Source organism: Misgurnus anguillicaudatus, chromosome 7, assembly GCF_027580225.2.
Source record: "Misgurnus anguillicaudatus chromosome 7, ASM2758022v2, whole genome shotgun sequence".
Lineage (NCBI taxonomy): Eukaryota > Metazoa > Chordata > Actinopteri > Cypriniformes > Cobitidae > Misgurnus > Misgurnus anguillicaudatus.
In genome coordinates this window covers 10,959,259-10,985,386 of record NC_073343.2, presented here as the reverse complement: position 1 = coordinate 10,985,386, position 26,128 = coordinate 10,959,259, and the positions used below count along the sequence as shown (strand labels likewise).

The window sequence follows — 26,128 nt, the reverse complement described above, 5'->3', positions numbered from 1 at the left end:
GCATACAATTATTTTTGTGTGGCCTCAGACTGTGCTCATACATCAGCGTATCAAATCTGGTGAAAAAATCTCTTTTCATCACAAAGTTACAACCATTTATGTATAAAAAACACAAAATTTAAAGGTAATTTTTTGTTTTTTGCAATTTTCGGCCATTTCTGATGAAAATTTTAATATAACGCCAATAGAACTTTTTGTTCAGAAGTTAAGGTTAGTTTCTTCCTATGGTGTTTTCGAGTCGATCGGAAAAACACTCGCGGAGATATTCACGCGTGTTTTTTAAGCGCTATTTTGCTGCACAGGGTTAACCGTAAGGCGAATTCTGGCATGTTTGGTATCGTTGGACTCGGCAACTATTCATAACTCCAAGAAAATAAGTCCCGTGAAAAAAAGTTGCTCACAGCCAAAGTTATAGGCGTATAAAACCTTCGTCTGGCCACTAGGTGGCGCTGCAACGAAACTGTGCATGCACCCTCAGTTCCTGACTGGCATCACAAGTACCAAGTATCGTGTCAATAGTCCTAAGTTTAACGAAGATACAGCCTAAAATCAGTTTTTTTGCGCTCTACGTAAACTTCGTTAAGGTGGTATACGACAACGGATTGCTGTATCGAAATTCTTTTGATAACTTTTTGCCATGACTGTCTCAAGATGATACATACCAATTTTCGTGGCAATCGGGCAAAAGCTCTAGGACGAGTTCGCAAAAGTAGGTTTCACGAATAATTCAAAATGGCGGAAATTTTTTCATGACGGAAAATGACGACATAGGGTCCATTCGAATCGTCTTGAGCCAAGGAATCAGAGGAAACAAGAATTTCGATTCTAGGACTTACGGGTCAGAAGTTATAAGCAAAAACATAAGTGCAACTTTGGACTGTTGGTGGCGCTAGCGGGTTAGACATAGAGACTCCAAATTTGCTGTGGGGACACATTGTACTGTCCTTTATCAGTGTGCCAAATTTCATAACTTTCCTACGTACGGTTCTATGGGCTGCCATAGACCGCAATGGCGGAAGAAGAATAACTAATAATAATAATTATTATAAATATAGCTGCAAGCAGCAATGCCGGGGTCAAGCCGAAAAGGGCACAAAAGGATGTAAAATTGAGATTGGATGAGCAGATTGAAGAACCCAAATAAACCTAATAATTGTAGATGAAAAAACAAAAAAGTTATCCACAAAAATAATCTATGTTCTTGTCTACTGCAATCGTCCTTCTGTTATTGACAATTATGGAACATTAGAGCACTGAAGGACATGTGAGTGGTGTTTGCAGTGGCAAAACATCACATCATGTTATAACAAGTTTAATTAGTCAAAAGAAACCATCTCCGTGTCTCTACGATGTTCTGATGCAGAGATATAGCTTTTGCAAAAACGGTTAATAAGGTATTCTCAATGGTTGCTAGGGAGTGAATTGGCAACCACCAGTGATCATAGTCAAAGCCATGAAAGAAATAATCCATGATGACTCATGGTTTTAGATATGTTATTGCAGTAGTTTTAAGCAAAAATACCATATTTCTATCTCAAAACCACTAGGTGGTGCAATGACAAAATTGTGCATGCAACATCAGGTCATGATTGTGTTACATCTAGCTAGTTTTATGTCTATACACTTTAGTTTAGTGAAGAAACAGTTGTAAGACCATAGGGATGGCTTGTTATCAAAGGTTTTGTTCAATTATAAGGCCATCTAGTGGTGCAAGCATACAATTTTTTTTGTGCAGCCTCAGAATATGATCATGCATCAGTGTATCAAATCTGGTGAAAAAATATATTTTCGTTACGAAGTTACAACCATTTATGTGTAATAAACACAAATTTTGAAGGAAATTTTTCGTTTTTTTGCAATTTTCGGCCATTTCTGATAAAAATTTTAATATAACGTCAATAGAACTTTTTGTTCAGAAGGTAAGGTTAGTTTCTTCCTATGGTGTTTTCGAGTCGATCGGAAAAACGTTCGCGGAGATATTCATGCGTGTTTCTTAAGCGCTATTTTGCTGCGCAGGGTTAACCGTAAGGCGGATTCTGGCATGTTTGGTATCGTTGGACTCGACAACTATTCAGAACTCCAAAGCAACAAGTCCCGTGAAAATACGTCAATCGGAGCCAAAGTTATAGGTGTATAAAACATTTCTCTGGCCACTAGGTGGCGCTGCGACGAAACTGTGCATGCACCCTCAGTTCCTGACTGGCATCACAAGTACCAAGTGTCGTGTCAATAGGCCAAAGTTTGACGAAGATACAGCCTAAAATCCGTTTTTTTGCGCTATACGTAAAATTCGTTAAGGAGGTATATGACAACGGATTGCTGTATCAAAATTCTTTTGATAACTTTTTGCCATGAGTGTCTCAAGATGATACATACCAATTTTCGTGGAAATCGGACAAAAGCTCTAGGACGAGTTCGAAAAAGTAGGTTTTTTAAACAATTCAAAATGGCGGAAAAATTTAATGACGGAAAATGACGTCATAGGGTCCAATCGAATTGTCTTGAGCCAAGGAATCAGAAGAACCAAGAATTTTGTTTCTGGGACTTACGGATCAGAAGTTATAACCAAAAACATAAGTGCAACTTTGGACTGTTGGTGGCGCTAGCGGGTTAGAGATAGAGACTCCAAATTTGCTGTGGGGACACATTGGACTGTCCTCTATCAGTGTGCCAAATTTCATAACTTTCCTATGTACGGTTCTATGGGCTGCCATAGACCGCAATGGCGGAAGAAGAACCAGAATAATAAATATAGCTGCAAGCAGCGATACCGGGGTCAAGCCAAACAGGGCAAAAAATGATTCATACGTGATGACTGTCATGATTTCACATCTAAGTTTGCAATATTTTTATGAAAAAATAGCAATTTTTTTTGTATCTTGAGACCACTAGGTGGCGCTGTGCCGAAACAATAGATGGTGCCTCAGGTCATGACTGTGATGACACATACCAAATTTAGTGTAAATACGATAAAGCGATATGGAGATATAGCCTTAAATGACTTGACCACTAGGGGGCACTGACCAAACAATAAATTATGACTCAGGTCTTGATTGTGATGACACCCACCAAATTTGGTGTAAATACGATAAAGCGATACGGAGATATAGCCTTAAATGACTTGACCACTAGGGGGCACTGACCAAACCATAAATTATGACTCAGGTCTTGATTGTGATGACACCCACCAAATTTGGTGTAAATACGATAAAGACATGCAGAGATATAGCTTCAAATCTCTTGACCACTAGGGGGTGCCGAAAAGTTTACAAGTTCTTCCAGAACATGTTGCTGATGAACCGTACCAAGTTTCATAACTATACGCAATTGCGTTTCTGAAATACTTGAATTTAAAGAAAAAATTCAAAATGGCCGACACACAAAATGGCCGACCAAAAACCATTTGTTATCGTTTGACTCGGCATGCCTCACGAAATCTAACAAGACCAGTCTCATAATTTTACATTCAAATTTGCAGTAGTTATAAGCAAAAATAGACATTTTTTATATCTCGTGACCAGTAGGGGGCAGTGTGACAAAATGGTGCATGCACCCTCAGGTCATCACTGTTATGACATTTACCAAGTCTCATATTAATACGCAAAAGTTTTGCGAAGATACAGGCTCAAACACATTTTGGCGTGCTCGCCCTCACATTCTTTGATGCGTTATACGACAACGGATAGGTCTACCGAAAATCTTTTGATAACTTTTTGTCTAGAGTGTCTCTAGATGATGCATACCAAAAATCAAGCCAATCACACGAGCGCTCTAGGAGGAGTTCGAAAAAGTAGGTGTTCAATATAATTCAAAATGGCCGACAGGAAGTAGGTTTGACTCTGACATATTTGGTACAGTCGGACTCAGCACGAGCCAAGGAATCAATAGAGTGAAGTCTCATTTCAGTGTGGCAAATGAATCAAATGCTATAAAGATTTTAAACAATTTATTTATATATCCTGACCACTAGGTGGCGCTGTCCTAAAGATTTATAGGTGCGCTCAGAACATGTCACTGATGAACCATGCCAAATTTCGTAGCGATACGTCATTCTGTTTGTGAAATACTGAACTTAATGAGAAAATTCAAAATGGCCGACACCCAAAATGGCCGACCGAAAACCGTTTGTTATCGTTTGACTCGGCATGCCTCAAGGAATCTAACAAGACCACCTTCATGATTTTAGACTCAAGTTTGAAGTAGTTATAAGCGAAAATAGGCATTTTTCGAATCTCGTGACCACTAGGTGGCGCTGTGACGAAACGTTGCAGGCACCCTCAGGTCATGACTGTAATGACATATACCAAGTTTCGTGTCGATACAATAAAGTTTTGCGAAGATACAGCCTCACGTCCGTTTTGGCGTGCTCGCCACCATATATGTTGTCAATTTATACAAGAACGCATTGGTCTATCAAAAAGCTTTTGATAACTTTTTGTCTGGGGTGTCTCTAGATGCTACATACCAAAGGACATGCAAATCGGACGGACGGTCTAGGAGGAGTTCGAAAAAGTAGGTTTTACGGAAAATTCAAAATGGCGGAAAGATGTGCATGACACAAATGACATCAACATGTGCAACTGAATCATCATGAGCCAAGGATTCAGAGGAAACAATAATTTATTTTCTAGGACTCACGGGTCACAAGTTGTGAGCATGAACATAAGTGGATTTTTGGACTGTTGGTGGCGCTAGAGGGTTTGAGTCAGACACACCAATGTTGCTATAGTAACTTCTGTGACTGTCCTCTACATGTGTGCCAAATTTCATAACTTTCCTATGTACGGTTCTATGGGCTGCCATTGACTTTTGGGTGGAAGAACGCGGAACAAGAATAATAATAATAATAATAATAAAAATAAAAATAAAAATAGGGTTCTACGCCCCTTCGGGGCTTGACCCCTAATTATTATAATAGGAAAACTAACAAATACAATAGGGGTCTTCGCCCCTTCAGGGCTTGACCCCTAAATATAGCTGCAAGCAGCAATGCCGGGGTCAAGCCGAAAAGGGCAAAAAAGGATGTAAAATTGAGATTGGATAAGCAGATTGAAGATTCTAGGTAAACCTAATAATTTTAGATGAAAAAACAAAAAAGTTATCAACAAAAATAATCTAAGTTCTTGTCTACTGCAATCGTCCTTCTGTTATTGACAATCATGGAACATTAGAGCACTGAAAGACATGTGAGTGGTGTTTGCAGTGGCAAAACATGGGTCACATCATGTTACAACAAGTTTAACTAGTCAAAAGAGACTATCCCCGTGTCTCTACGATGTTCTGATGCAGAGATATAGTTTTTGCAAAAACGGTTGATAAGGTATTCTCAATGGTTGAAGGGGAGTGAATTGGCAACCACCAGTGATTATAGTCAAATCCATGAAAGGAATAATCCATGACGACTCATGGTTTTAGATGTGTTGTTGCAGTAGTTTTAGGCAAAAATACCATATTCTATCTAAAAACCAGTAGGTGGCGCAATGACAAAATTGTGCATGCAACATTAGGTCATGATTGTGTTACATCTAGCTAGTTTAATGACTATACACTTTAGTTTAGTTAAGAAACAGTTGTATGACCATAAGGCTGGCTTGTTATCAAAGGTTTTGTTCAATTTTAAGGCCATCTAGTGGTGAAAGCATACAATTATTTTTGTGTGGCCTCAGACTGTGCTCATACATCAGCGTATCAAATCTGGTGAAAAAATCTCTTTTCATCACAAAGTTACAACCATTTATGTATAAAAAACACAAAATTTAAAGGTAATTTTTTGTTTTTTGCAATTTTCGGCCATTTCTGATGAAAATTTTAATATAACGCCAATAGAACTTTTTGTTCAGAAGGTAAGGTTAGTTTCTTCCTATGGTGTTTTCGAGTCGATCGGAAAAACACTCGCGGAGATATTCACGCGTGTTTTTTAAGCGCTATTTTGCTGCACAGGGTTAACAGTAAGGCGAATTCTGGCATGTTTGGTATCGTTGGACTCGGCAACTATTCATAACTCCAAGAAAATAAGTCCCGTGAAAAAAAGTTGCTCACAGCCAAAGTTATAGGCGTATAAAACATTCGTCTGGCCACTAGGTGGCGCTGCAACGAAACTGTGCATGCACCCTCAGTTCCTGACTGGCATCACAAGTACCAAGTATCGTGTCAATAGTCCTAAGTTTAACGAAGATACAGCCTAAAATCAGTTTTTTTGCGCTCTACGTAAACTTCGTTAAGGTGGTATACGACAACGGATTGCTGTATCGAAATTCTTTTGATAACTTTTTGCCATGACTGTCTCAAGATGATACATACCAATTTTCGTGGCAATCGGGCAAAAGCTCTAGGACGAGTTCGCAAAAGTAGGTTTCACGAATAATTCAAAATGGCGGAAATTTTTTCATGACGGAAAATGACGACATAGGGTCCATTCGAATCGTCTTGAGCCAAGAAATCAGAGGAAACAAGAATTTCGATTCTAGGACTTACGGGTCAGAAGTTATAAGCAAAAACATAAGTGCAACTTTGGACTGTTGGTGGCGCTAGCGGGTTAGACATAGAGACTCCAAATTTGCTGTGGGGACACATTGTACTGTCCTTTATCAGTGTGCCAAATTTCATAACTTTCCTACGTACGGTTCTATGGGCTGCCATAGACCGCAATGGCGGAAGAAGAATAACTAATAATAATAATTATTATAAAAAGAAAACTAACAAATACAATAGGGTTCTACGCCCCTTCGGGGCTTGACCCCTAAAAAGAAAACTAACAAATACAATAGGGTTCTACGCCCCTTCGGGGCTTGACCCCTAATTATTATAAAAAGAAAACTAACGGATACAATAGGGGTCTTCGCCCCTTCGGGGCTTGACCCCTAATAATAAAATTAAGAAAACTAACAAATACAATAGGGTTCTACGCCCCTTCGGGGCTTGACCCCTAATAAAAAGCTGTATGTCCATAGCAGAACAAACATACGCAATAGCAAAACATATGATATATCGCAGATTCTTTTACTTAAACAGGCTGCACCAAAGATAATAGATATAACAAGTCTGAGCACTGCTATCACTATGAATGAGCAATTTCAGCTCGTTAAACAAACGTTATGGTACTGTTTATGTCAGGTTTAATTACTGGTTAGAAATTTGTTTAATAGTGATTTTATTTTAGCACACGATTTTAGAGAAATCTGTCTTCAAGTACTGTAGATAGGACTTTAGTCTGAAATAACTACCCGGAGGCTTTGGAAACATGGTTGCAGAGTGGCGCGACTTCCTTAAAGGGACTTTGGCTGCACTCATTCCTTAGGCCTGAGAACTTTTAATAGTAAATAGAAATAAATTATGTAGGTATATGTATTAATTCAGTGCCTCTCAAACTTGGAGCCCTGAGATGGTGCCAGAGGACATTTTATAAAATATATTAATTTATCATAATTATGTGTAATTAAACCTTGGATAAATAAGGCTATTAACAAACAGCACTATATTGTATAACTTATTTGGGGGGCCATGAAGGGATGCACGTACACCTGGGGTGGGGGGGTGGGGGTGCTGGGCAAAAGCTAAGGGGTAAGTTGTAACACGGACTATTTACATTGTTGCACAAGGTTGAGTGTTTTGTTTTTTTCTGGTATATTTTTCACGCTGCCAAAAGACGATCTCCCGCAAATGATTGGAAATGTATAATGTTTTTGAAGAGAGTTATTGATGAATGAGTGTTTTGGTGGCATGTAAGTACATTTTTTCATCATGTTTTTTTCGGTTTCTACGTTGGGTGTCCAAGATACGTAGCATTGTTTTGAAATATGTCTGCAGGTCTTAGCAACTTTTTTGATGGGCTTGAAAATATTTTGACCCAGCGGGGTTAATTGTAACGCTGTGTTACAACTAACCCCTCAGCACTTACGATATGAAAACCGCTAAGGTTAGTGTAATTCTTGTTGTTGTTTAAAATAGGCTACAACCAAATGATTGCTGGCTGCCAACAAAATAAATGTGCCTGTCTTATAAAAAATCGTGTGTCATATTTATTTTTGTTCATATCTTTAATATTGATTGAATAAGGTCACTTTAAAGATTGAAATCATAAGGAAATGAATGGCTAAAATCAGACTTTGATGCTCATTATCTCAGAATTTGATTTTGAAACTGTAGTATGGTTATTACAGACTGGGTCACATATAAAAAAAGTGGGTCACACTTTATTTTACGGTGTCACTGTTACAGTCTTATTATACATTTAAGTACTAAGTAATAATCATTAATAACATGTACTTACTATAGGGTTGGGGTTAGGATTAGGGTTTGGTTTAGGGTTAGTTGCATGTAATTATGCATAATTAACTGTTATTACATTAATAATTACATGTATCATGTGTAACAAAGACACCGTAAAATAAAGTGTTACCAAAAAGTGTTTTGTCATAATTGTGCTGCTTTTTCTCACATATTTACACATTTGTATCCATTTATAATTAAACTATTGTTAGAAAAGGGCTGGATGAATGAATACAGTGTGGATACCTGTATATTATAGACATGTATATAAACAATATCCACTTCAAGTATGTAGACAAAATAGTATTGAAATATTTGCCTGCAAACTTAATTTTTAGCAAGTGTTACAACTCACTGTAAGTTGTAACGTTTGCACTTCTGTCACGTTTGGTGTAATTGTCCAAAAATGATAAGTACTAGAAACAAACTTCAAATGTTCATTTATAGCAGAGATGTGTGTGTTGCTTGTGTAAAAATATAATTAATCAAACTCAAATATTTTTTAAATGATTAAACCAAAACCAAAAAGCGTTAGGTTGTGCCCCGCTCTCCCCTACGCCGAAAAAGTTTGAGAACCACTGTATTAATATATCAATACATAAAAAAAAATTCACCAACTACATTATTTAAATAATGCTAAATGTCACACAGGGCAGCCGTATCAACCAGGCACATACTTTACTGTAAAGACATACACAACTTATTTCAAATTTCGAAGTGAAGCAGAACACATTTTAAAAAGTCTGCATTACCTTGCTTTAAACAATGCCTGATTTCTATGTGACTTTTGCTTAATATTTTTTTTTACCAACCAAACCAAGATTTTCCTTCACTGTTTCCAAGGTGCTAACAGGTTTCTAGAGCAGATGTGATTTAAACAAAAGCATTACAAAAGCGTTCGGCTAATTAACCCAATTTCACCTGTTTCTGTGGAAACTGTTTGTCTAAAGCCATTGTTCAGGAGGACAATAACCAGAGAGATGCAGATGAAAGAATCCCAGGAGCAGTTTGGCGGGGTCTGCCCCAGGCAGTCTCAGGGTAATTTGAACAAGCAAGACAAATCTAAAGGCCAAGTTACACCTGAAATCACAGGGGCGTTTCTGCAAAAGCTGAATTGTTTGTGCGTGCTTGTTTGAGTGTGTAACAAGTGGTTGTGCCACAGTGCTCCAATATCTTAATACACTTGCTCTGACTGAAGATATTTCAGAACAGCAGAATACGTACGTGAACAGAACTGTGTGACTGTCATGGTAAAAAAATTGTCTCTAATACGTAACATTATTTAAGTCTATTTGCCCTGTCCTCATTATAGAAGTTAATATCCCATAATTCTCATTCATTCCATGGTTGGAGTCTAAAACGCTACACGATCAGCTCAAACTCACATGTACCGTCGCACACATCCTTCGACACACTATTTTACATACAGCGATTCAGGGTTGGGCGAGCTATTAGCACTGAAAATTACATTCGCTGTGTGTCAATGTGTGCCCTAAGGACAGGATTACCATTGGGCCCAGTGTAAACTGCTTTTGGGCAACTCTGGAAATATTCTGTAATACTGCAGTCAAAAAAAATTAATGAGGTGAAGAACGACAGAAAAAGGATGCTTCAAACCACACAGACACAATGTTTAACAGTTTAAATATGTAAAATGACATAAAAGGAAAGGTCGATGATTAGCTTTAAGTGGTCAAAAAGGTCTATTCACACAAAATGTCAAAATAAATCAATGCATCTCTACTTACTCAGCATGAAGTACTGAAATTTGGTATTATAATAATACATTGGTTTTAAATTTGGATACGAATGTGTTTAATTGTTAAGATGCAAGCATCAGATTGAGAGAGAAAGATATAAGGCCAATATGACCCCAAACACAAACTGACTAAAACAATCATCATTCAAAGTTTCCCTTAACATCAATCAACCTTGTACAATGTGCATAATAATCACTAGGGGACGATCCACTTTCACAGCAGCAATGAAGTGTGAAACTGTCTGTCCTCTTATGAAGAGATTTCTTTAATGACTCTTCAGATGGACTTCAAGTGGCTCTTCTTCAGCTACACTGAAGCTTGACTGTTCAGTCTGGACTCTCCAACTGGGCCATGCATGGAGTGAGAAAAAGACACAGAGAAGGAAAAATGAAGAGGAAGAGAGGCGAGAGACATCGGTGACCCGTCCAACCTCACAGCTGCTGATCTCCAAGGACAATAAAGGCGTACACAAAAACATGTAAAGAAACAGAAAGACGAACATCAGGGGTGGCCACAGAATCACAGTTAATGGTGGAAAAGAAAGCGTGGTGTGTGGGAGGACTTCATCTTTTGGAATGAAGAAAATAAAGAGACAGAGGTGCAAAAGCAGATAATGGAGAGCTGTTGCCTCGAACTGGACAGGAGATCCAGAGAGAGGGTGGGCGGCAAAGCTGGGATCCAGACAGAAGCGCTCACAGTGGGCATTGGGTCCGGGTGGCTGCCCTAGCCTGGCTGCTCATTTGGGGTGCTGGTGGGTGGAGAGAGGGTGGGGGTCACAGGGGCGCAGCAAGCCAGGAAAGGAGTCGCTCGGCTAAGCACACACAGAAGCTCAGGGCCCTGGCGCTAACACAACCGTGCCAGCCAGCCAAAGACGGTGCCAGCCAGTGAAGCACAAACAGATACATTTGTCATGACACACTGTGCGTGCAGAAAAGGGGAGGGCCACGTACACACACACACACACACACACACACACACACACACACGCAAGAAGTGCAGAAGAGAGATTCTGGATCTTAATCCTATCAAAAATACCGAACACAAACACGAAAACGTGTATGTAAACTGTACACAAATAAATGTTTATGAGAAAGAACCCGAATACTCAGTACCCTACATGAAAGCAAACAAATATGAATAAATCAGTTTTTGAAGTCAAAAGACACGCTCTAGAAAATGAAAACATTGCCATGTCTGGGGCTCATCAACCCTTCCACTTTGTCCTTTAGAAAGTGACCTGTGAAATAAAGAGACTTCCATGTCCTATTCACCTTCCTCTCTTTCCATACTCTCCTCTCTTTTATTCTTCCTTCTCTTCCATTACTGTCCTCTTTAAATGGAAAATACAGATCGGCTATGATCTGTCCCCTGGCTTCGTGGTCTGTAATGAGAAAACTTCACCTTGTGTCCCTGGCCATTCTAAAGGAAGCATTCGACTGCTCCCGTTCACAAATCCAATTATATGTAGTCGAGAAAGAGAGAGAAAGCGCAGGAGTGAGAGCTTACGGAAGGGAAAGCATTGAGCGAATGGACGGGTGGGCGGCTTTTCCTCTGTAATGTGGCCTCTGCTTGGTGTTGAGGTGTCAACTTAAAATGCAAGTAGTTGAGCATCGACTAATCCAACAGCAGCCTGCTTTAGCCTCTAGCCAAACGAGAGAGAGGGAATGGGAAAGAGAGAGATGCCAGAGTGGCCTTATCACTGGGCTGCAGATGTGGTTCCTGGATCAATGCACATACACCACGATCAATGCATTTGATAAAGAATTAAGGAGAAAACTGTACATGTTATCAAAGGCCGTTGTACATGGCATAATTATGCTTCTGCATGTGTGTAGATGATACTGGTATGGCGTGGGGGGATAGAGATAAATAGAGAGATAGAAGCAGATGGCTCGCGGGCTACACAGCCTGCCCTCAGCATTCGGCTTACAGAAAAACCCTGTCAAACAGTTACCAAGCCATTTCAGAGGAGAAGTAGAGATGATCATTTAGGATAAAGACTATGTAACTTAAAGAGACAGTTAGGATTAAACATACACAGACACAAAACTCACGAGGGAATCGAAGATTAAATTAAACAAATACATGAATAACGGGTTAGTGTTAATATAAAGAGTTATGGAGGGAGAGCGAGAGACTCGTGAAAGACAAAACAAAACAGGATAAAACTTGCAGATTAAAATGTAGTTTATAGACAGCCAGAGGCAAAAGTTTTAGAGAAGAGATGAAGAGCTGTGTCAATATTATTCACACGGCTGAATGTGGGCAGTTGGAAAGGCAATCCATTGGCACAGGTGAAAATGTAGTGGATGAACAAGTCCAACAGGCAGCTTACGTGTGAGTGGCATAAAAACTTGGCCGTTTACGCGACAAGATAATTACGCAGCGGAAAGAGCTGTTCACCACAAACTATTCTATACAACACCAGACAGGTTCAAAAACACAAACAGACACAAAAGTCAACACAAAATAACATTTGCAACATTTGACTTTTGTAATGTAACATTTTCAAGTGACACAGGATGATCGATGAGAAAGTGCAGTAAAAATCATGAAAAATCATTTTTATATCAGTTGTTCTCAACTGGTCTGCATTGTTGGTGCATGTATTGGGGAAAAATTAGTTTTATTGCATTATTACAATATCTTTAGTTTTTGTTAAATCAAATAAAACTAAAAACAATTTTGTTGTATTATTCTACAGAGACAAATTCATTTTGTAGGCAGATGTCTAAGCATGGATAGGCATATAAGGATAAGCATTGTTTGTATTTTGTGCAGTGAATCATTGGATTATTATTTGAAACAATGTGCGCAGATGAATTATTCACAGTAAGAGCTGTAACATTCATTTGAAAAGAAACAATTTAGAAAGTTAAGACAGACAAAAACTTTTAGTCGCTAAGAAGGTTAAAATGTATTAATGCAACAGAAAATCAACAGGTTATTGGAAAATATTGTATTAATGCTTATACCTACTTTCCTTAATTGAAGTGTTCACAGACACACAAATGCTTAGCACTTTCTCTCTTTCTCTCTCTTGCTCTAAACAAACACTTTTCAGCCTCACTGAAATAACTGGATTAAACAATTGCAATTTCATATCAAAATTTACTTAAAATGTACGCTGCCATACTTCATATTTTATTCATAGGAGACAGACTTAGTAAGAAGAATGGATGACTTAAAAAACAGTGAAAAACATAGATAGAGAAAGGCGGTGTGTGTGTGTGTGTGTGTGTGAGAGAGAGAGAGAGAGAGAGAGAGAGAGAGAGAGAGTGAGTGAGTGAGTGTGAGAAATAGAGAGAGGGGGGAGAGAGAGAACATGTGAATGGAGAGAAGAATGACTCATCACAACTCACAGATATTGGAGGCAGACTCTTTTTTTCTGTTTTTCTTGCTCTCTCTCTCTATCTGCCTGTCTCTGTCACAGTTACTTTGTTCCAACAAACCCCTTTGATCCCTACACACACACACACACACACACACACACACACACACACACACACACACACACACACACACACACACACACCTTCAACTACCTTCTAACCATTCTGTTTCATTATAGGGGAAACTACAGGAAAAAGCAAGTATTTCAAACTAAAATGACAACTGGAATGCAGTGAGAGAGAGAGAGAGAGAGAGAGAGAGAGAGAGAGAGAGAGAGAGAGAACTACATAGTCATCTCAGCATGTTAAAATGGAAGGCACAGCCACGGCTCCTTTGAAAGTCTGGGGGAATTGTCTTGTGCACAGACCCATAGAACAGAACAGGAGGATGACTGTGGCCTAATTGGCCCAATTAACTCTGGTCTCTGGTGCTTGCTGGGACAATTGGTCTTCCCCAGGCCTTCCCACTGACTCTCACGCATCATCAAAGGTGGACCGACACTAACGACTGTCGAATGCAGAGATCACTGGCATATGTGGTACAAATATGTAAAAACAATGGCTGTAATGGTCTTCTAGCTGGGGTATCTAAATCATCATTTGAGAAACTGCAATATCTCCAAAATTCAGCTCTTAGAGTCTTGTGGGGTCAGGGCTAGGGACCATATAACCCCTGTCTTGGAGTCACTGCACTGGCTACCTGTTAGGTATCGTATTGATTTTAAAATCCTTATGTTGGCATATAAATCTCTACACAATCTGGCACCTCAGTACCTGACTGATCTATTAATGCCTTACACACCAATTCGCAATCTGTGCTCCTCTCAGAGTGGATTCTTGGTTGTTCCTAAGACACGGCTCCATACTAGGGGTGATCGAGCATTTTCTGTCTATGCGCCCAAGCTCTGGAATTTTCTCCCGGTCGACATCAGAGAAGCAAATTCATTAGTGACTTTTAAATCTCTTCTCAAAACATTCTATTTTAGGATTTCTTTTACTTGATTTTAATTCTTTTTGTATGTAATTTTTCAGTAATGTTACGCTTGTATGTAAAGCACTTTGAGAAAGCTACTTTTAAAGGCGCTATACAAAATAAATGTATTATTATTATTATTATTATTATTATTATTATTATTATACTAAAAACTATAATACATCATTTCATGTTCATGTCTATAAATATCTTGCAGATAAACAAGGCAGAAAACAAGACATGACAGGTGCAATGTTACCTATAAAACACAAACTCACAGGGATGCCAAGACTAAAGACTTCAAAGGTTTGCTCTGTCTCTCTCTCTCTCTCTGAGAGAGAGGGTCACAGGCAGCTCAGAAAAGTCACAGCACTGTCACACAGAGAGGGTGAAACAGAGAGGGAGTATGAGAGAGAGGCAGTGTGAACGTTCAAGAGAGAAAAAGAGAGACAGAGAGAATATTGGGGGGGGGGGGGTTCAGGACACAGAAAAGAGCTGGGAGGGTAAAGCAGGACCTCGTCGGTGAAAATCAAACGCAGTCCAATTAAACTAATCAGAACGAGTCAGTGAACACAAGTAAGCTCACCTGGAATCTTTTCCCTCCCCCACATGCTTCTATTTCCATGTCTTGCTCTTTCCATACCCTCCATAATTACCCTGGCCAAAGCGCTGTGAAATTACTGCACTGATCAACTAATGCTTGAGAAAATCTGAAGAAACGCACTGTCCCCTTTTTTCCTGCTTCCCTCCTTCCCTTTTTATGATTTAAAATGACTACATAAATAAAAATGATTCCCCAAATCATCATTTTGCCCCGGCTCTCTGGAAGATTCTGACTTTCAGCTGGCCCACAGAGGATGAGGAATGCCAAGGTGGGTCAAATACGATGTTAATATAAATATTATTTTAATATTTTAACGTCAAAACTGGAATTTTACTTGTTTTGGTACGCTGACACTTACAATACCTGAAAAAGTGTTGAAACATTAAACATGTGCGCAAGAGTGTGTGTGTTAGCGTTAGCTGCTGTGCTTCCTTCTAATGGTTCATTAATTAACGATTTTCTCTCAACAGGGGTTGCATAACATGAGAGTGGATCAGAGGTTTGCTCCTGATGGATTGTGAAGGTATAATGACCACTGCTGAACAATTTATACTGTTATTCAACTATCAAAGGCCAAAACATCAGTCACAACATACACACAGAGTAGAGCTTACACAGAGCAGGAGAGGTGGGAAGGAATGATGTGAAGAGGGAAAGAGAGAGACAAGCAGACAATGGTGGCAAAGATCAAAGCAAAAGAGCACATGAAGCACAATTAACTTGGCATGTAAATGAACAAGAGTAACACACCAGTTCTGATGAGAGGGGTGGGTCTACTGAGCCCACCGAAACACATCAGTGACCATGGACAATGATTGGCCCACCGGTCATCCTCTAACAACCTCTAACAAAATCAATCTGCATGCTAACTTCCAGCTATGTTGCAAAGATGAACTCACAGTCCTGTTTAAAAAAAAAAAACATGATGAAAGATGCTGCTGCCGTGTTAAGAGACGCATATTTTTGATGCCCCTATTGACTCTCTTGTCTCTCTTTCTCATCCATCCTAATTTTCACCCCTGTCTGTCTATCTTCTCTTTGTAAGAATGCAGCAAGTCTTAATTTAATTAAAATATTCCCTCTGAATGCTAAAGCGTAAAGTCTCATCTTAGTGGAGGAGCTTCATGCAGAGGCCACTGATAAGATAACAGGGCCTACTAATCAAAACAAGTCATCAACTAATCTAATCTAAATCACTAACAATTACCAGCGTGCCAAGCCACGCTCCTTTTTGATCAATGTTTTCTATTAAAAAGTGAAACAATTCAATATTCCAGCACGCTAATGCACTGAAGCCTCATTAGCACAGCGTCCTTGGGATGAAGGCGCTCTGAACACACACAGAGAACGCTAATTCATGGCTAATTTACGGGACGAGGACCATCTCTCCTTTATCAAAACACAGAGGACTTTTGCAGGAGAGAGAGAGAGAGAGAGAGAGAGAGAGAGAGAGAGAGAGAGAGAGAGAGAGAGAGAGAGAGAGAATCAGAACAAAAATAAATCTTCCTTTGACAGCTTTGAAAAATACTTAATTTAGGCGAGCATTACACTAAGGTGACCTTCTGTTTCATCACTTTGCTTTCTTATGCATGTCATTCAAGGGCATCTCATTTCTAGAGCTGTCACGGTTATGAAATTTGGCTGACGGTTAATAGTCTAATAAACTTTGACTGTTATGACGATTTATTGTTTATTTTTTATTGCTTTGGCATTTAATTCTCATAAATGTTTGTCCATGAAATAATTTTCACAAATTGTTGTGATTATTTAAATTAGGGCTCAATTGCTTGCGATTGTCAAGTGCATCTTGTTAGTAATGCCGGTTCCTTGATTAGTAATAAATCGCCATCAGCTGCTCAGATGGAGCGGCATTTACTACACAAAGCCGTAGTTTACTGAAAAGTTGGTGAAATATCGTATTCATAATCGCGGATGAATCGACTGTGATTATGAATGTGATATTTCACTGTACTGAATGGTTCTGCAATGTATCGCGTTACATTGCCAGTTAAGGAGCACCATCTGATACAGTCCCGTTAATACAGGGTCTGCAGCTCCCCCTTGTGTTTTTTAGAAAGATGTGCAATCATTGCGGTGATCTGAAATCAATACGATTATTTAATCCTTGTGACACCCCTACTGATTTCCTATAAAAACTCGTGCAGCAAAAACGTTGGAATAAATCTGACACATCCCAGATATTCCATTATGGTCAGCAGATGCTTCCTGTGCTTCTGTATGTTAACTTCACTACGTTTCACACAATTTTCCTTAAAAACAGGATGTATGCAAAAATGAAATATTTGCATGTGGCCCAAAAGTGTTTTAAGGGTTACACCAGCAGGGATCAGTCGTTCTGTGGTGCTCAGTTCAGTAGAGCTGGTTTATTTAGTGTCTGATTTTCTCCTTCTGTATGCCTACCTGGATCCCTTGAGTAACCCTTGTAAAATCCTGTCCTGTGGGAAATGAGAGAGCAAGAGTGTGCTGAAAGGAGAGTCTAGCATGCAAGCTATTGGTTCTGGAATAATATTACTGTCTCTGACTCTCTTTCTGACAGGACAGAGTCCTAAAAGGAGACACTGCAAAGAGACTGAATGTGTGTGAACAAGTTTAGATATTCTTGTGTCTTAAATGTAATGTAAAAATAATAAAAATACACAATTAAACATAATTAAAAATAGTGCAACAACAACAACTTGTAAGCATATTAGTTGACCGATTGAACAACTCTGCCCGATCATGTTAACAGTATGTTCTGATCATATCTACTAATTAACAGGTTGCTGTATGGATAACGTTAAAAATTAGGGTTGGGGTTTAGCAAACATCATCCCATCAGCACCAAAACCACACCTTAGTTAACTTCAAGTTCAAGGAGCTTTCAAGGACTTTCCAAGTCCAATACCCTCAAATTCAAGGACTAAATGTGGGGACACATTTCAAGTGAGAGCAAGGTTACATCGCGTTACCTTTTAAGATACATTGTTACAATTCCCTTTCGAGGGAACTCGTGTTGCGTCACTGCGGTGACACTTTGGGGACGCCTCCAGGGGTAATTGCGTCTGAATGTGTATATCTAATTCGACCAATGGTGAGGCTTAACGACAAAGACAGGGTGATTTGGGAGTCAGGAAGTATATCGCTATCTGAAATTTTGCCAAAGACGGCGGTACAGGGACGCATGAAGTATGGCAAGGGAGACGCAGTGTCTCGTTCCCTTCTCAGGGACAGTTACATACGTAACCCTAGACATTTTCATGTGTCAAACACAGCTATGCGAAAAAGCATTTTGGTATGAATAACATTCACATACAGAATATATAAGCATTTAAAACTAACAGTTTAGCATGTGTGCTTAAAACGTCTAAAATTTTATTTTGTTATCCTACACTACACAGGGAATAATATGGATTTTTTTCCAGAAAACTTCTTGCACAAAATAGATTCAAGCACGTTCAATTACCTGTATCTATGTATGTTTATTTTCAAAAACTTCCTAGGGCTTTGAATTTTTTCCCCAGATTCACAAACTTTCAAGGATTTCAAGGACCCGTGGGACCTCTGCAAAAGCAATTCCTTTATGAAACTTTCTCGAAACATGTGAACTCACATCGATAATCTGCGGTGTGTGCGTGGGCGACTGCGCATTGGTGCCACTTTTGTTTCCGGCCTTCATTGCAGCATCTCTACGGGCCTGTTCCAAAAGCAGCCTGGCCCGCTCTTTCAATTCTTCCTGACGGGACAGAACCTTCTGCAAGAGAGATTAAGATTTTAAGGTTAAGTACAATTTCTAGTGTGTTCATTTATAGCATAACCACAATCTGTTTTACCTTCTCCTCACTGGTGTTAGATGCTGGGGCAAGTACAACATCCCGCTAAAATATAGAAAAAATTAATTAAGGCAAGACAAAACAACAGTAATTCTGACAGCTGAGAAGATAAAGCTTGACTCTCTGCTACTCAAAAGACACACATTTGATGAAGCGACCAACCAGCCAAGCATCAGGGAACTAAAGGCGATGCTGTCGTCATAGTAACGCACATCCCATGTCATCTGAGGCCTTGATGACATGTCAAAATAAAATCGGGACAAATCTAAGCTGGAAAGTTATTCAGTGAAGGGAATGACAGTGATACACGCGAGCATGTGATAAAAGTTGGCTGTGCTAAAATACCTGCAAGTGTGTGTGTGTGTGTGTGTGAGCACGCATTATAGATGAGGAGAGGCTCTCATGCGGAACACGCTATAACCCATGTCAGTATTAGAGCTGCAGGCGGGACGGCCTGTACATAATGACATGTCACTCTGAGCGACGCGCCGCTGCTGTCTGGACCGATCACACGTCTCGCAAAATAGCAAAAATATCAAACATGTAAAAGACTTAAAAGTTTTATGTGCTTTGATTTTAAATGGTAGCTTTTAATTTAGCCTGCTTAAGTTGAAACTGCATATGAGTGTATGAGTGCATTTAACGCCTATGTTTGTCACTTAAAAATGTGTCTGTGTATTAGAGGTCTTCTCGGGTCCAAAGAAATGTACCTGAAACAAAATGACCCTGAATCACTTTTTACACAAAATCGATGTGCATAAATCTTTTTTTATAAAAAAAACCCAACCCGAGACAAACCAGAGAAAATTACACACGAGTCAGACCCGAACAATTTTTTAACTCGACTGGACCTGAATGTAAACGGCACTGACTAGTGTTTATTTTCATTTGTTATCTGAGTACGACACCAAGGTAACCGCTAAAATGTGCATTCAATTGACATTCTGGATCATAGACTGTAAAAAAAATATGTACTTAGTTCTGTGATGTCACCAATTGGTTTGTGAAGATCGTTTTTGAAGCTTAAGGTAGGCGTTGCCTGCCGTCGCCATCTTGGCTGCGCATCACCGCAAATTACTCGTGGAAAACCGAAAATGGGTAAAGAGGCTGGAGATGGGTGAAGCTGAAGTGGCTGGTTGCTGAAACCACGCCCGCCTAGCTCGATTCTAGTGACAGCAGTGGCTGTTCAACCGTCAATCAAGCAGCCACGCCCTTAATTATGCAGAAGTTTAAGACTTAATATAATTTAAACGGATTAGTTACAAAAAATTCACCCCCCTCACAGTTGTCATGAAGGGCTAAATTTGCTATATAGACCAAAAACACTTTTTGTACCAGGCTGTAAACATATTATTTTCTACTGTAAGGTTGGGCATTTTTAATATGGAGCCAGCCTCAAGTGGCCAGTCGATGAATTGCAGTTTAAGTCAATTCCGTATTGGCTTCATCAGAGAGATCGGAAGGTTGCTCCTCGGTCTGGCTCAATAAAAAATTAACCTAGAGGCAGCCACACGATGTCGTAAAAAAAAGTGCTCTTGGCAAAATAAATAGGGGTTGGAAAAGGACGAGATGCACACACGTAATATAGTTTCGGTCTATTCAGGTCCTTTCGGCAAAAAAACACTGGGTCTCATTCACTAAACATGCGTACGCACAAATTTATTTGTACGGATTTTAACAAAATCTGTATTTTAACTAATAAATCATGATTCAACAAAAACTTTCATACTAAAATTTATTTTAAATGTATACAAAAACGTAAGAACAACTTAGACCACACGTACGCAATAATCATGAACAAGGAAAAAAATATATAAAATATATAACACAGATATTTATTAGGGTTCGTTTTCCTTGTTTATGATTATTGTGTACGTGTGGTCTACGTCTTTCTTATGTTTTTGCGAACATTTAGAAGAAATTTTTGTATTAATTTTTTGTTGATTCATGATTTGTTAGTTAAAACATCCGAATGCACATTTCACTTATGAATGAGACCCAATGATTTCAAAATTCCAGAGAGCGCTAATATTATACACAACCCTTGTCGGAGGCACACGTAAAACTAAACTTAAACCCACTCGGTCTTGGGGCGGACCTCTGCTTTCGGATCTAAGTGGACCCATAAAGACCTCTACTGTGTATGTATATATATTACCATGTAACTAGTGACTACACAAAGCACTAAACAAATAAATCGACACAGTACTGAATATCAATATTCAGAAATGTGACATTTAGTCTAAAGTCTTAATCTAATTTTGAGATGAGGAGAAACAAAGTTTCATTTCACTCATTGATTTCAATCTCTGACAGTGTTATATTTTCAAAGAATGTTCTTTGCATTATGGAGGATGTACAATAAATCACCCAAAAAAGGATTTTAGCTGGGGTTTTTTCAGGAGGGGTCACAAATTTTTGTCACATCCAAGTACTCATTGTCAACTCAAGTGAGACTGTTTGCTCTTGCAAGCATCCATGTGTGTTCACATTTACCTGTTTTGTGTGGTTGGTTCGTGCACTGCTGTCTGAGGTGCTGTCAGATTCAGAGTGGCGCAAACCCGCTCTCTTCTTCGTGATAAGATCAGCGTCTCTGTTATAAGTGAACCCCAGTTTTTGTGTGTTTGCTACAGAAGGCCCGGCGGGTAACGTTGGTGACTTGGTTTCTTTCTCACTATCCCGTGGAGGCTGGTGCTGCACCCCGGAGTCTCTGGTGTCCGCCGGGTTCAATTCACCAGGCTGTACTCTCTCTTTTTCTCTCTCCATCAGGTCACCTACATCTATTGTATCAGCTTTTAGGAGTCTTTTCTGTTCTGCCACGGGTTGGATGGTGGAGGTATCCAGGGTGGTTCTTGTGCACTGGGCAGGTCGTGGATGAAATTCTGTGATGGATGGAGTCACTGTAGAATCACGGCCACCTAAAACTGGCGGAGAAGGTCGTAATGATGGGGCTGCTTCTTTAAGAGCTTCACCTGGGGAGGCGGACAAAGACCCAGACCCTATGCTTGTCGTGACTGACATCACTTCCTGCTCAACGCTTTCGGAGTGCCCACCATTGGTCGCTGCAGTACCCAGTTTGCCGGCCTGGCACTCATTGAGCTCAGCATAGAACTTGTCCTGGTCTATGGAACTGTTTGTGTCCGTTTCGAAATCTCCAACTTTGTACGTGCTACGGCTGCTGTTAGCTTCGATTTGCACAACGTTGAGTTCCTCGCCGCTGAAATGTGCCCGGATCTGATACAGGTATGTCATCACCGTCAGCTTATCCGGGATCACCAGCAGAACCATGTCAGATGGCTCCAGAAGGCGAGAGATTCCCAGACTGGCAAAGCCATCGTATGCCTACACACAAAGATAGACGACAGGTAAAATAAACAAAGCACACAAAAAATAAGGGGGAGCATCAGATCCCACAGAATAAATTGAACAAGTCAAAAATAAAGAAAAAAACATGGCTATACTATAGCTATTAAAACAACATTGTATATGAAGGGTTTGAGGAAAGCGTAATTTACTGTCTACAGATATTGTGTAATGTATACCTGTGTATACCTTAAATTTATTTTTTTTATATTATCTTAATGGTTGTTTTAATGCCGGGGTTAACAACCAATTTGTCTGGTGTGCATGGCAAAAATGTTGGGTATAGCCAAAAAATAAAAGAATGTGGAAAGGGTAAACTGTAAGGGTATGAGACCAGGGTATTAAGGGGACAGTAGGGTAAAGGGTAAAAGGGGAGAGTAGGGTTGTAGAGTGAATGAAGGTAAAAACGGTTAAGGTGTAGGGTGCATGCGGGAATTAGATTTGGGATAAGACAAGCAGGGATCAGTAGGATGCGGCAGGCGGTGACAGCTAATGTCAAGGATGGTTCTCCATGATAAGAGAGCGCAATACCAAGAAACACTAAACTAATCCGGCCTCAGTCTTATCACATACATCTCCTACTCGCCCTCCTTCCATCTCTCTCACTTTCTCCCTCTTCCCGCCTCTTTCTCTCTCTCTCTCTCTCTCTCTCTCTCTCTCTCTCTCTCTCCACAGTGAGTATAATTGCACTGATTTGTCCGGTTTAAAAGAACAGGCAGATAATCAAACAGCCAAACTCAATCCCTGATCAACAGATAAAGAAAGAGAGGGAGGGAAAGAGAGAGAAATACGCGGTGAAAGTAAAGTGGCTGACATTATCGCAGTAATCCACCGAACGAATGAAAGAAAAGTTACTCTTTTTCTTAAGAATTTGAGAATAGACCAGTATAAAAGAAAACCCCACCAATGACCCTCCTGTCTCACCCTCCTCCTGATTCTCTTTATCAGAGCTGCTATCAGAGCTGGGCTGATGGTCGAGTTAATTTCACCCTGTTGACGAGTGTTGACTATTGTCTCAAACGCTCCCCCTTACCCATCTACCTACTTTATCAGGTTTGTCCCCTATTATTGGCATGAGAGAGAAAGCAAGAGAAAAGGAAGTGGAGGGATAATCAAAGGTAAGCTGCTTCTCAATTTACAATTAATTCACATCATTCGCTCATTCATTCTCTTTTTCCTATTTGCTGGAATGCAACAATAGCCATGTGGACGCAGAGATAAAGAAAGGTACGGTTCAGGCATCCGAATAGAAAAAAGCAACGAAGAAGGGTGAGAAAAACGCAGTGACTTAGAGTTCACGAAAACAAAACATACAAACAACAAAGTCTGTATTCAGAACATAAATGGTGGTTTTTATACTCATTTGCTGTGCATAAATGATAAAACAGTGCTAATCGGTATGAACTGTGCAATTGTGCATTTAGGACTTTCGCTTCCTGCTTCGGGTCAGCTGGCCCCTCCCCCATGCTAAAGGAACAATGAAAAGCGTTTTGTTTTGTGAATGACATTGCTGAATGATTGACAGGTATCCATCGCTGTCAGTCATACTCACAGCTTGAGGGGCTTTTCCTCCGTCTACACGTTTATCGAGGAACACATACGCACACGCACACGTGTGCACATAGATCAGATATCATGGGAAATTACTGCTGCTCTCTCTCTCAGCACACACACAGAGAGAGAAAATAATTCTTTTCAATGCCTGTGTGTGACCAAACCACCCTCTCCCCTCTGCTATCGATTGCTGTTATCTGTCATATTTCAATTGAGATTATTGCAATCATGGCTCGGCCAGAGAGGGTTGGACTGATGTAATCACATGGAAGTGAAAGAAGTAAAGAGCATGCATGTTATAAAGATATACACACACACATATATATATATATATAATATATATTAGAGGTCGACCGATATGTGTTTTTCAGAGCCGATGCCGATTATTACTGATCAAGTAGACCGATATTTTGACCCGATATGTCTGGTTTAAAAATGAAAATAAATGTCAAAATTAAGATTTTCTGATGATTTTTTGATGATCATTGTATACAATAGTAGATTTTGATTAACTAAACAAGTTGTATTATATAATAGGTGTAAATAATGTAATTGCCTTCATAGCTTCACTGTGTATGTTTTTTTTTAAAAAGACCGCAAATGTTTTTTATAAAACTATAACATTAACATTAATCAGATGGGCGGTAGAAACAAAGTTCTTTAAATGTAGTTTATTTATATAACAAGCAAAAAAAACAACACATAGATTCCCTAGAAAACCAAAACATTTGCTATTTTTGACGAGGCATTTGTTTAAGAGATCAGTTTAGCAAATAGACAGACCATTAAAAAAAACAAACCGGAAGTAAAGTTCGGATCCAGACGTGTATCGCGTCAGCGCACGTGCGTCCGATGAAACCGTCTATATACATCGATACCTATACATATTTAGATGTTAGGTAGAGTATATGAAATTGGTGTACATAAAAGAAAAAAAAACAGGTGTAGGTAAAGGATATTGTGAAAAAGAGTGCAGGAAATGTGCTCGCAGGAAGTGGCTGCAGGTATTGAGTGCATGGATAAAGTGATGATACATAGATAAAAAGAAGTGGATGAAAAAATTACAGCTCTAAAATACAGTGATTGTTCAATAGCGCGGAATTACAGAGGAATGAAGTTTTATACATCCACAAATCCAAATAGATTCCAACCGAATCCATGGAGCAACTATTCAACAAATATACTGTTGTTCGTATTGTGCACTGCAGGACAGAACATTGTGTGTGTGTGTGTGTGTTTGACAAGAGAGAGAAAGAGAGAAAGATGCTTGGAATAATCCTTGTTGGCACAGACACCTGGCGGTTTATTTAAACAGGCATTTGAGAACTGACAGCAATATCCACACCTCTATCCCAAAGCTCATTCCTGAATAAAGAAAATTCCTGAATAGATGTAACAGGTTACATTGTAAAATATGAAAAAGAGACAAAAGTAAAAAGTTACTTTAGAAAGAAAATTAAACAGTGAGAGAAAGTGAATGAGAAATACAGAGTACAGAGCAATGGGTTAACAGACAGATTTCATGTGTGCTAAGTTTTAATGACATAAACATTGTAAAGATATTGCGATAAACATCAGTTTTTCTCCTCTTTCTTTCCTCCACCTCTGTAGAGAGGCCTATAAAGTTTATTTATGAATTATGATGTTATCTTACGACTCCCAAGGGACCACATCCACACAAATGCACACACAAGCATGTGAACACAAACATACACACACACGTGCGCGCACACTTTTCCATCAGTGTCGGCAGGGGAGCCGCATTCTGAAAGTGGCAATTAGAGAACGCTGGGTGGGAATGAATTAAGAGTTATAACGAAATAAATCACCTATGAGGAGGATTACTGATGCACAAACAAACGAAGAGAGAGAGAGAGCGTGTGTAGCATTTACCTTTTTGTTGTTTTCTTTAATATCTTGAGGATTGAGAGCCTTGTAGTCACTAGGAGGAAAGAGCAGCAGGATAGACATAGAGAGAGCGAGAGAGAGAGAGAGAGATACTTTTAAATATGCGTCACATGTAATGGCTATAGAACTGTAACATGCAATTTCACAGCTCTGCAATCAACACAACTAATAGAGAATGTGAGAGAATTTGCGAGTGCATGCAAAATAAGACACACTTTTTATACCACTACTCAACACATTAAACATTTCACCTCTCCTTCTTTACTACCCTACTTATTGTGTGCCTGGGGCCTTCGCTTTTCAGCAGGGAGAGATACAGGAATACATATATAAAATTTAACATATAAATAAAAAATATATTGCATTCATCATAAGCCCCAGCGTTCATTACACATTGCTTTTACCCTGATGTGGTTTGTGTGCTTTCATCCTGCTGTCACTCAGTGTATATTTAAAAATGTACTAATAAAACACCA

The 26,128-nt window shown here is 39.4% G+C and overlaps 1 protein-coding gene across 6 annotated transcripts in view; it reads right to left on the bottom strand.

The window, feature by feature from the left end:
- The window catches only part of ehbp1 (EH domain binding protein 1), a 206,769-nt gene that overhangs the window by 65,572 nt on the left and 115,069 nt on the right, over positions 1-26,128 (bottom strand). For all 6 annotated transcript variants that reach the window (XR_012370470.1, XM_055172481.2, XM_073869419.1 and 3 more), the window contains 4 exons: positions 25,638-25,686; positions 21,324-22,169; positions 18,828-18,872; positions 18,608-18,748 (listed from right to left, as the gene is read on the bottom strand). Coding sequence is in view for 5 of the 6 variants with exons in the window: in XM_055172481.2 (XP_055028456.2) it covers positions 18,608-18,748; positions 18,828-18,872; positions 21,324-22,169; positions 25,638-25,686 (1,081 nt within the window). In the remaining variant the exon portion in view is untranslated. The remainder of the gene's footprint in view (positions 1-18,607; positions 18,749-18,827; positions 18,873-21,323; positions 22,170-25,637; positions 25,687-26,128) is intronic.